Genomic DNA, 12,098 nt, shown 5'->3' with positions numbered 1-12,098 from the left:
AAAGATAATAAATTCTTAAATATATATTTGTTTAATTTAAAACAATTTTATGAAATTTACCAAACAACAGAAAATATTTTACACAGATTCATCCAAACACCAAAAAAGTAAATCATTTCCAGAAAAGTAAATCATTTTCCAGAAAATATTTTACTCGCAAACAAACGGAGCCGAAATGGGTTTTTAGGGAAAACGTCTTATCGATTTTATTTCTGTAAGACATTTTCCATCTTCCTTCACTCTCACCAAATTCTTTCTTCCTTCTCCTTCTTCATCCAGTTCCCTTATTGAATCTCAATCAATGTAATTTTTTTATGTCTTATTTAATCTGTATTTCATTCACAGTTTGTCGCCTCTCTCACTCAAATCTTCTTCTTCCTTTTTTTTTTTTTGTTGAAGAATCTGTTTAGATTTTGCATTTGTCTGTTGAAGAATCTTCTTCTTCTTCTTCTTTTATGCTTTATTTAATTTGTTTGTTTTTGCGTTTTGCATCACTCTTCGTCAAGTCTTGAATTAATTTATTCCTTAAAAATTTTATGCTTGCTCTTCTATTACCTTTTCTAATATGATTTGTTTTAATAATAAAGTAGATTATATTATTTTAATAATATTTTATGGATTTCTATATATTAAAATTAATATTTTTGACCCGATCCGAATCTGTTTAAATTTTATGGATTTGCCTAAATTCTATGTAAATATTTTTTATGGGGATAAACTTTGCATTTAAATTTTAATAGTATAATTGTATCATTTGAAGGAATTTTTAACACAAGAATTTCTTATTACCTATTGTTCTTAATTTAATTTTACCTCAAAGGTATTAATTTTCTTTGCATTTAATTTTATATTAGTAAGTTATATGATTGTACGTGATTTTACGTGTTTAAATTTTATTAATTTTAAATAACATATTTTTAAATTATTATTACATAGTGACAATTTCTCTTAACTTTTAAATATTATACAAAGTCGAACTATAAGAAAATAAACTATAATATTAATTTGAAAAATAATAAAATTAAATAAAAATAGTTTATGATAAATATAAAAGATATTTACATTAAATTAATAAACACATTTAATAATAGTGATTAAAACATAATTGTTGAAAATTGACTTTCTTTTAAAAAAACTCAAACATTTTCCACATGTACCAAACAAATAACAAATAGAAAAAAAATAACAGTTTTGAGAGTGTTTACTTCACACAGTATAAATAATTTACCTCGTCATCAATTAAAATAATCATCGATCACTTTTTGATGTTATTATTATTCGAATATTATTTAATATTGTCCTTTAAGAACCATTGTGTTAATACTTCATTCTTTATATATATATATATATATATATATATAATTCTAATTTATTAATACTAACTATCTCTATTTTAATCGATAAATTTTTAATGCTATTTGATTGAATATGTCTAATTATTGAGAACTATTTATAAAGCTGAATTTTAATTTTAATTGGTATATAACTTTAATATTAATTAAGTAATAATTAACATGTTTGAAGTTGTATTCAAGTAAACACGAAAATAAAAATTCAGAAATATTTGAAATAACAGATGAAATATTTGTTCAAATCAAGAACTTGGTTGGTATAAAGAACAAATGGGAGAATTAGAAAAAGTAGGACTTATAAGAAGATCCGATTCTAGACATAGAAGTGCGAGCTTCTTTGTTAGTAATCATAATGAACAGATAAGAAACAAACTATAAAATGTTAAATGATAATACCTATGATAATATGCTTATAATATACCTAGTAACGATCAGCTTATCAATAAAATACAAGATGCAAAATGGTTTAGCAAATTCGACTGTAAGTCAAGCTACCATCAAATAAAAATGCATTACTGCCTTTATATGTCCAAATCCAATTGGACATTGGGAATGGCTTGTAATGCCGTTTGGGCTTAAAAATGCCCCAGCAGTATACCAGAAGAGAATGGATAATATATTTAAAAGATTGTAGTGATTTCGCTATAGACGATGTAGTAGTCTTTAGTAAAACTGCTAAAGAACATAGAGAACATTTAAAGACCATATTCAATATATTCCATCAAGAGGGAATAATAATAAGCAAGAAAAAGATGGGACTAGGAAAAGAATATATAAAATTCCTAGGAGTCATAATAGGAAATGGCAACCACGTATAGCCCAAAAGATACTCGATAGAAGGCCTGAAACTAATACAAGAATTTCTGGGCCTGCTAAACTATGCAAGACCATTTATAAAAGAATTTATCAAAATTAATTGGTCCAATAACTAATAAAACTAAGAAAAATGGATAGCCAAGACATAAAAGTACGAAGAATCCAAAACTAGAACTACCACTAGATACGGACTATCTTATAATAGAAACAGATGGTTCAATAGAAGGATGGGGAGCAGTTTTATACAAAAAAGAAAATCAATACGCCCCGAAATTATCAGAAAAACTTTGTAGATACAATTCAGGAAGATTCAAAGAAAAGAGAATAGTTTGAGGAATAGATGCTGAAGTGCTAGCCCTTAGATACGCTTTAGAATCTTTTGAATTATTCGTACTTGGCAAAGATTGTATTAGCATTGTAAAATACTTTGCTAACATGAAAGAAACAAAAAAAAAAGAACTTCACTAAATAGGTGGAACAAACTAGCCACATACTTTATAGAAAGGCATCTAAAGCCAGAAATAGAACATATACCAGGAAAAGATAATAAGCTGGCCGATTTATTATCCCAGAACCCAGAAAATAACTCAAGGTTTCAAGTTTAATCTGCTTAATATTGATTTATGGGATTTTGTTGCAGGTACCATGAAGCCTCGAGCAAGCAATATAAATACCGGGTCCCAAGTGGAGAATACTATAAATCAGAATACTTTGATACAACCCATCGATACTAAGCTGGGATCCAATGAAGAGGATGCTCAGAATAAATACTTATTCGATCTCTGTGGAACACCAGAAGATCCTTTATACCAAGCTAAGATCGAGCTTATACAAAAGGCAGCCCAACTTGGGTTGAATAAAGACGATCTTATAAATAATAAGAAAACAGAACCAAAAGGGATATGTTTTGGAAAGAAGGAAAAGGCCCCTGAAAAACCAAAACTCATACTTTCCGATAAATTGGTTTTTTCAGATTATAAAGGATAAGGACAAGAATTTAATCTTGCACCTGGAACTAATACAAATGATACAGTACAGAGCGTATACTTATTGATAATACATTTATTGCTCATAAAAAATCAAATATAAAATATCTCATTGCTTGCCTTAATGGTTTAGCATTATACTTTTACGAATAATAAAAAAGAAGATTCATACTACATCATATTCCGAGGCGAAAAAAGAGGAATATACGAAAAATATGCACAAGTCGCCCAATACATCAAGACCGGAGGAATCAAGAAATATGCAACTCTTGCAGAAGCCCTCCACGAAGCAGACACATACTTGACAAAGCCATACTATAAAAGCCCATAAGTAATTCAGGCTATGAAGCAGAAGGGCCCAGAATCAGTCCAACCAGAACATTTTACAGAAGCCCAGAGAACTATACTGAGCCTGAAGACGAAGCAGATCGAGCTCGAAGAACAGAACCAGCTACTAAAAGAAAAGATAGGACAGCTGGAGCAACATAACGAAGATCGATCATACGCCGGAGCCGGAAAAGCCATAACTGGAAGTGGCAGCTGTTCAGTAGAAGACGAAAGGGAAGCCTCGAAAACAAAGAGCCCCCTTTCTCAAAGTATCCATTCCATATGGAAGCGCTAAGAGCAACATATGGAGACGACGACTCATCGGACTCCGACTCCGACCACTCTCCTCCGCTGTCTTTTCCCGCCAATTCCAATCCCCAAACGGAGGAGACGCTGTCGTCTCCTCTCCCTCCGCCTCCTGTTTCTCTCCTCCACCCTCCCAATTCCCTTGGTAATTCAAACTACAACAAATTTCCCATAACTTTCTTTTACTAAAATATTTTACTCTTTTTGCTCATCAACTATTTTTTTCTTGATAATGAAAAAAGGATCTTTGGATTACTTACAAACTGGTCAGCCCAGTAGAGTGAGAAGCTTCCCTCACGTCGAAGGCAACTATGCTTTGCACGTTTACATTCCAGGTGCTTTTTTTGAATGGCCACAGTTCTTTATCGATAATATTGAATTGAATGAATTGCCTTTTTTTTTTATTTACTCTGTTAATTATTTCAGTTTTTATACCGTCTATATCAAAGAAAGAGATGGGTCAATTTTTGAAGAGAGTTTCATCCGTGGTTCCCAATCTCCATGTTGTGGATATTGATATTCCATTGAATACACTGTGTAAAGAAGAACATAAACTTGAACAAGTGGCATTGGGAAGGGAATTCCATATAAGTTTAGGAAGGACAGTTCCTATTAGAGTTCACCAGATTGACTCTATTGTAGCAATGCTTCGCCAGAAACTTCAATTTCAAAAGCGGTTTGATGTTATTCTTTACTATTATTATGCTTAGTTCCATTGTTAAATAAATAACCTTTGGGTTTTCTTCCTTATGATTCAAGGATATGGTTTTGATCTTTGTTCTTATTGCAAGTAGATATTGGATTGATTTTAACAAATGGGAGGTTTTTGTCAATGATGATCGAACGCGCACCTTTCTTTCACTCGAAGTTGTTACTGGAGGATTACCCGAGGTAAGTGTGCTGGAGTTTTCCTTTTTTCTTTTACTGAAATTGAAATTCTTTTGCATATTGAGCTTGCCTTCATTGTTTATATATATGGACATCTCAAGTGAAAAAGAAAAGCTAAAGAAAGAGGATGATAAACCATAGCTTTATTGCCTATCTTTTTTTGTATAGAGATGCTTGGGTTTCCAAGTTATGTTTCTAAAAGTGGTATATAATTTTGAGATTGATGCTTCAATTGGAGTAAAAACTTCTAAATCATGTTTATTTTGCACTAGTTTGTCATACTGGTCGGGTATTTTCTCATTTCCTGACAATTAAGTATTTAAGTCGTATCTGCTCTCAGTAGGATGGCTATCTTATGTAGAACAAATCGGGATGCTCATGTTGTAGTTCTTTTTCTTTTCCCTCTATATTCCACTGTTCTTTTATTTCCAAATAAATGGCATTTACTTGATCGCAATTAACTCGCAGATAACTAAGCAAATTCAGGCTGTTAACGAGGTTTACAAGCTTCACAATCTCCCCGAGTTCTATAAGGTCTGTGCCGTTATAATTAATTGCCAAGTCTAAGCAATACTTCATAAAATGCAGAGCAATGATCTTATTCTTATATCATATTGTTTGTCAACCTACAGGATCCAAGGCCTCATATATCATTGGCTTGGGCACTAGGTGACGTTAGTGGTTCCCTTAAGAAAGTGGTCGAGCAGGAAACAAAGTCATCTGCCTTTAGAGGTTCCTTACAGAGTCGTATTTGTACAAGTAAAGTTGGTGGCATTGAGTGTAAAATTGGGAATAGAACACATATAATATGTAAATCTCCCGATCAATGATAGAATCTCTTCAAACTCTCAAGATGCAGCCATCTTAGTTTCTTTATGTTACTTTATCTGTTATTTATGAAAGTCCGGATATAGGATTTGCTATTAGGTCCTCATGGACCATCATAAACGTTTTCCCTCTGTATGTTGCTAACAGGTGCTTTGCTTGTAACCTTGACACTGTAATCATTACCCTTGTCTTACAAAATATCTTCCTTTTTGGTTTGCGACACATTGATTAGGCTTTATTTTTCTTGGTGGAGGAAGCAGTACAAACACTCTTGATAGTTTGGCCTCCTTTATGATGTTCTGAACTGTTTATTTGTGTGCGGTTTTCGTCCTACTTGGAGCTTTATAACAAGTCTAGTAGACTAGCCTAAAAAAAGGTTGACAAGCTTCTGCAATATCAATGGAAGCTGCATATGTCTACCAGGATTTTCCACATCAGAGTTTTTCTTATTTATACACTGTTCATGTATGTGAAAGGTATACATACTACTATGCATATGAAAGTTACATATACAATCATGTATCCGAAGGATGCAATCTAATACCTGAAACTGATGTAGGAAAAGTAACCTCTCTGTATGATGTGTGGCCAAATGGGATATGTTTGCAAATGTGATCTTCAAGAACGGTAACAGATGTCATTTGCATTAGTCTTTGTCTTTCCTTCTATGTATGTGAATTGGATATTGTTTAGACTTTGTTAGGATGAATGTTTTTTCTCTACTTGAAAATATACAATATGCTTGATGTTATTCAATAACTGATTTACAGTACATATTTAGGATTTCTAGCACTAATTATTCTGGATCCTCTCTGATAAGCAGAGAGGAATTCGAGTAAATGCTCTATGGATTTAGTCATAGTGGTAACTAATTATATTATTTTTGTTTTGTATATATATAGGCTGAAGATGGTGAAGATTGCTATATATGTAAAATTGTTGAGATGTTTGAAGCAGTTGATGGAGATTTGTACTTTACAGCTCAATGGTTTTACAGGGCTCAAGACACACTAAGATGTTTCTTTTGTACTATTTCCATTAGTTTTAAACCTTTTAATTTGACGTTAAATATCATTCCTTTTCCAGGTACTTAAAACGTTAGGCCACCTTATTGACAAGAAGTGTGTATTCTTTTCACAAATTCAAGAAGGGATTGTCTTGTTGCAAAGCTTAACATTGCAAAAGTATCTTTGAATGTACGTTTTCCGTTTCTTGCACTTCATTTTATTGTCTTTCACTGTTTCACCATGCTGTATAATTATTATGGTTTTTTAGGTTGATTTGGAGGCAAAGAATAAAGAGATTCCAAGTTGTGATTATTATTGTGACATGTTATACAAATTGGAATATTCGTCTTTCACTAACTTGCCCCCAGGTAGCTGTTATTCCTCTGATTTGCTACCCCTTTTTCTGAGTGTACGTCAATGAACATTTAAAATTTACTAATTTGCTTCAACTTCTAATAATTTCTTTTCTTAATCATAGAAGGGAAAGCAAATGCTAGCAAAGAAGCTTCATCTACAATTTCAGATGACAGCCCAGATACAGTAAATGGAGCTAACAGTGGTTCTGAGGATGCTTCATTGCCAGACCTGTATTCTGGTTGTGGAGCAATGTCAACCGGCTTGTGCCTTGGGGCAAATATGGCCGGATTAAGGCTAGTGACTGTGAGTTAGTTTACAATATTTAAATAATTATGCGTTGTAAGTTTTTTTGCATTTTGTAAATTCTTATAAATTTAGTTATTTATTGGGTTTTTGTTGAATGAGTTTAGAAATGGGCTGTGGATATAAATATGCTTGTGAAAGTCTCCAATGGAATCATCCGCAAACAAAGGTAAAATTTATTTATAATTTATTTTGTTATTTTATTGTTGTTGTTTAAATCATGTAATAACCTTGGTGCAATACTCGGTTTCTCAGGTCAGGAGTGAATCTGCTGAAGATTTTTTAGCATTACTAAAAGAATGGGAACGGCTGTGTGCTTCATTTTCATCGTCAAAATCTGAGAATTTGGAGAGGCAGTCATTCAATTCAAATGTAAATGAAGATAATGTAAATGATGAAGAGGAAGAGGAGAGGAAGATGAAAATGAAGATGGTGATGGTGAAGTGTTTGAAGTAGAGAAATTTCTTGCTATATGTTATGGTGATCCGAAAGAGAAAGGGGAATGTGGGTTGTACTTAAATGTATTTGAGCTTTATAACCTTGATGTTTATTGGCCTGTAATAGCTCTATTTATCTCATGTGGCCAATTCTTTTTTCTTCTTTCATTTATTCTCTTTATAACGTTGTTCTGAAATCCTAGCTTCGGAACTAATTTTACAACTTCAATTCTAGCACTGATTTTTTAGCTTTATGTTTCACGTGTTAGCTTTGTTCTTTTTACTTTGGGGAACTCCACCATAACTTCTATCCCCTTTTGTAGGTTCGTTGAAAGAATTATGGGCCAGAAGAAGATACATGGGAACCTTTGGATGGATTGGGGTATATAAACTGTATTTATGATTGATTATTTCGTACTTAAATATGCAAACTTGTCTCTAACAGTTTCTTCTTTTTAACAGTGATTGTCTAGAATGCTTGAAGGATTTTGTTACAAGTGGCTTCAAAGCAAAAATTCTGCCCTTACCTGTAAGTTTCTCTTGTACTTTCTTATGTTACTTTTTAAAAAATGTATTTCTTTAAATGATATTCATACATAATTTATGCTGTATTATTTCCTTTTTTTTGTTTGAATTACTCATGTTTGACATATTTGGATACGAGTGTATAGATATGATCTTTCATTAACTTTTCAAATACATAGAAAAAAATTTAAAAAATTGTACATACATATGCATAAACCCAAATCTTAATTATATATAACCTATAACATTAGCCCTTGCTTTTTCTCACAACAAAGTAGCGTCTCTAGGGAAGGACAAGATTGATGTTGATGCGATTTGTGGAGGGCCTCCATGCCAAGGCATCAGTGACTTTAATAGGTTTAGAAACAAGGATAACCCTTTGCAAGATGAAAAGAACAAACAACTTCAGGTTTTCATGGAGATAGTGGAGTACTTGAAGCCAAAGTTTGTTTTGATGGAGAATGTTGTTGACATTGTAAAGTTTGCAGAGGGATATCTTGGGCGATATGCTTTGAGTAAGCTAATTCATTTAAATTACCAAGTCCGAATGGGAATGATGGCAGCTGGTGCTTATGGTCTTCCCCAATTACGTATGCGTGCTTTCTTTTGGGGTGCTCGTCCTAATCAAGTGAGTTTTTTTCCTGTGAATACAAAAAATTGTAACTCTTGAATCACTTAATGTTGTGTTATAATTAACCTTTTGGAATATGTTGATCTTGTGTTGATCAAGTTTTCACTAATAAATTCTTAACACTGTTCTCAGAAATTGCCACAATATCCACTTCCTACACATGATCTTGTCCTAAGAGATGTCATACCTGTTGAGTTTGAGGTACAAAAACCTTTCTTTGATTTTAATTTTTAAATGCTTCTATATTCTCACAATACTTAGTAAATTGCAGATGAGCACTTTAGGCTGGGAAGAAGGTAAAAAAATAGAGTTGGAAAAGAAACTTGTACTAGAAGATGCCATTTCTGACCTTCCATCAGTATGTTTTAAGATTACTTGAAGATTTTCCCTCCTTTTTTCACTTCTTGGCTAGTTCATTTATCAGTTACATGTACCTTTATGTAACTCAATTATTCTTATAGGTTGGAAATTATGAGGATAAAGATGTAATGGACTATGACAATGATCCTAAAACAGAGTTTCAACGCTTCATCAGGCTAATAAGAGAGGGGATGTATACTTTTCATATTTTCTAATTATTTATATATCCCTCCTTTTTTCACTGCTTGGCTAGTTCATTTATCAGTTACATGTACCTTTATGTAACTCAATTATTCTTATAGGTTGGAAATTTTGAGGATAAAGATGTAATGGACTATGACAATGATCCTAAAACAGAGTTTCAACGATTCATCAGGCTAATAAGAGAGGGTATGTATACTTTTCATATTTGCTAATTATTTATATACATTCTCTGAAGTCCATGTTAATGAAATTGTTTTGGATGGGCGTTATTCAAGTGTGTCCGACATGAATATTTTATGATCATTTCTTTATTTGTCTTGTAGAGATGCCTGGTTTTTCTTCATTAAATGCAAAACCACAAACATTTGCTCTACGATCATCGTCCACTTCAACTCAACACCGATGATTACCAACGTGTTTGCCGGGTTCCCAAAAGGAAGGTACATGACTTCTCCCCGTCTCAACCCAATCGGCTTTGTGTTCTGCTAGATGCTTCTTCACTTGCTAATTTCTTTCATCTCATTTCTCATTTTATCAACTTTACGGAGCAAATTTTAGAGACTTTCCAGGTGTTATAGTTAATAGTGGTAATAAAGTCGAGTGGGATCCTAACGTTGAGAGGGTTTATTTGGAATCCGGAAAACCATTGGTACTCTTTTTCATTTTGTTATTGTTGATACTCTTCTTAATCTGCTTCCATTAAGGTGCACTGCATAACATTTTTATAAAAACAAATACAGGTCCCTGATTATGCCATGTCTTTTGTCGGTGGCTCATCAAGCAAGTGAGTATTTTGTCTGTCACACGTCTCTGATAAAAAGAAAGAAACTTTTGGATCACATAACCTTACTGTTATGAGATTTTGTAGACCATTTGCTCGTCTATGGTGGGATGAAACTGTACCCCCAGTGGTCACTAGGGCAGAACCTCATAATCAGGTTATAATTTATCCACACATTATACGTTATAGTGTTTTAGTTTATTTTCATATTTTAATTTTTGTAACTATATGTGTTTTTGTACCATAGCATTCATGAGTTGCAATGATCTGGTATGTCTTTGATAGGCGATATTGCATCCTGTACAAGACCGAGTTCTCTCAATTCGCGAGAACGCAAGGTTGCAACGCTTCCCTGATTACTACAAGCTTTTTGGCCCCGTCAAGGAAAGGTACTTGTATAAGCGATGCCTTTTTCCAATTATATTGTTTTGATCTCATCCTTTTGCAATTATTTGGTTTCAAGCAATATTGTTTAAATCAGATCAATCAATTGAATTTGTTGAATGAGAACCGGTTGGAGTTTTAGTTCAAAAAAAAAAGGGCTAGGTTGGATGATCCATGAAACACTGAGAATAGATTTAACCAAGCATGTTTAAAAAAAATGAATTTTTAGTAATTTATTTAATTGAATTGATTGAATCAAGAGTCAATGATTTAAATGGTTGGATTATTAGTTTGGTTTTGTAAACTTTTCTTTCAACTTTTAGGTTATGTTTTAAAAATTCGAATGGTTGTCAAATTGATCATGTCATTGGTTTTTACCTTTCAGTTTGATTGTCGGTTCAATGACAATTAAATAAATAATTAAAACTTTAAATATATATGAATTGGTTCAATTGCTTTTTTTTTTTATATCGGTTTTAGGTTTTTTACGAGTGGTTTTTTTAGAAATATGTTTAATCTTTTGTTTGGATGGTTCCAACAACAGTGCTTTCAAGCATGAAAACCAACATTCATGGTCTTTCCTCCGGTTTAAGTACACTCTACAATTAGTGATAGAGATCAGTCTTGTATCTTGGCTATTTTTCATATCATATTCTAGTTTAACCAAAATTTAATAATTAGTGTTGCAAAATTGAGTCATATTATGATAATCTTTTTGGCGTGACCTATGTATAATAGGTACATCCAAGTTGGAAATGCTGTAGCAGTGCCAGTTTCAAGGGCATTAGGGTATGCCCTGGGATTAGCTTACCAAGGTGTAGTTTCAAATGATGAACCATTAACGAAACTTCCTCCAAGATTCCCCAATATATCTGAGAAAGCTTCTTCGGATTCATCTCAGGATAATTCTTAAACCCCCCCTTTTTTCTTCAGTCTAGTCAATGGAATTGTGTATTACTTTTTAGATTTTGAAACTCTTAAAGAGTAATTAAAACCTAGTTTAATGTTCTTCATTCGATCCCTTGTTGTACTACTACGTGTTGTCGGTGCTAATATTTTTTTAATTGAGTTTTAATGGTTAAAACTCGTAAGGTAAACTAGTTACTCAATTGTTAGTATGTTTTTATTTTGGTCCTCTAAATGTATTGCTAATAAGGTAACTATTAGTTTACACTTTTCATATTGAACTTATTTGAGTAGAATTGCTATTACTTTGAGTTGAAATGATATATGCATGTATTAAGTTTGTCAAAAGGAATGGATAAATTTATTAGTGATTATAAGAATTGATATTAAAATGTGTCTTATGAAATAGTTGATTAGGCACATTATAATATAGTGTCTTATAATCACCAATAAATTTATCCATTCCCTTTTGACAAACTTAATACGTTCATGTAACATACATTCATGTAACATATTGTCTTGTAATATCGTGTTTATATACATTGTGTAATGGTATGGGGATTATGGAATTGATGTTTATATACATGTATTATTGCACGATGTTCATATGGTGTGATGGAGGCTATTTGATATAAGAGTATTATCATTCCTCATCTGATTACTAACATACTGTGCTATTGTAGAGTGTGCCATATCATTT

The 12,098-nt window shown here is 32.4% G+C and overlaps 1 protein-coding gene and 1 pseudogene across 1 annotated transcript; both read left to right on the top strand.

Moving 5' to 3' along the window:
• The first annotated feature begins 3,311 nt into the window (after positions 1 to 3,311).
• LOC108464123 (uncharacterized) lies at positions 3,312 to 5,701 on the top strand. The gene is made up of 6 exons (XM_017764227.2): positions 3,312 to 3,932; positions 4,030 to 4,122; positions 4,214 to 4,463; positions 4,582 to 4,678; positions 5,144 to 5,209; positions 5,308 to 5,701. Exons 1-6 carry the CDS (start codon positions 3,764 to 3,766, stop codon positions 5,503 to 5,505), a joined length of 873 nt encoding a protein of 290 aa, XP_017619716.1. The 5' UTR covers positions 3,312 to 3,763; the 3' UTR covers positions 5,506 to 5,701.
• Positions 5,702 to 5,902: 201 nt separating this feature from the next.
• LOC108462251 (DNA (cytosine-5)-methyltransferase 1-like) lies at positions 5,903 to 11,589 on the top strand (annotated as a pseudogene).
• Positions 11,590 to 12,098: the final 509 nt, after the last annotated feature.

This window comes from Gossypium arboreum, chromosome 13 (assembly GCF_025698485.1).
Source record: "Gossypium arboreum isolate Shixiya-1 chromosome 13, ASM2569848v2, whole genome shotgun sequence".
Lineage (NCBI taxonomy): Eukaryota > Viridiplantae > Streptophyta > Magnoliopsida > Malvales > Malvaceae > Gossypium > Gossypium arboreum.
This window is presented reverse-complemented; position numbering and strand designations above follow the sequence as displayed.

What these genes read in the sequence shown, in the direction of transcription:
- LOC108464123 (XM_017764227.2), top strand. Translation starts at nt 3,764, where the DNA reads ATGGAAGCGCTAAGAGCAACATATGGAGACGACGACTCATCGGACTCC. An exon ending in AAACTTCAATTTCAAAAGCG is followed by an intron (nt 4,464 to 4,581) that starts GTTTGATGTTAT and finishes TATTGCAAGTAG; the next exon opens with ATATTGGATTGATTTTAACA. An exon ending in TTACTGGAGGATTACCCGAG is followed by an intron (nt 4,679 to 5,143) that starts GTAAGTGTGCTG and finishes ATTAACTCGCAG; the next exon opens with ATAACTAAGCAAATTCAGGC.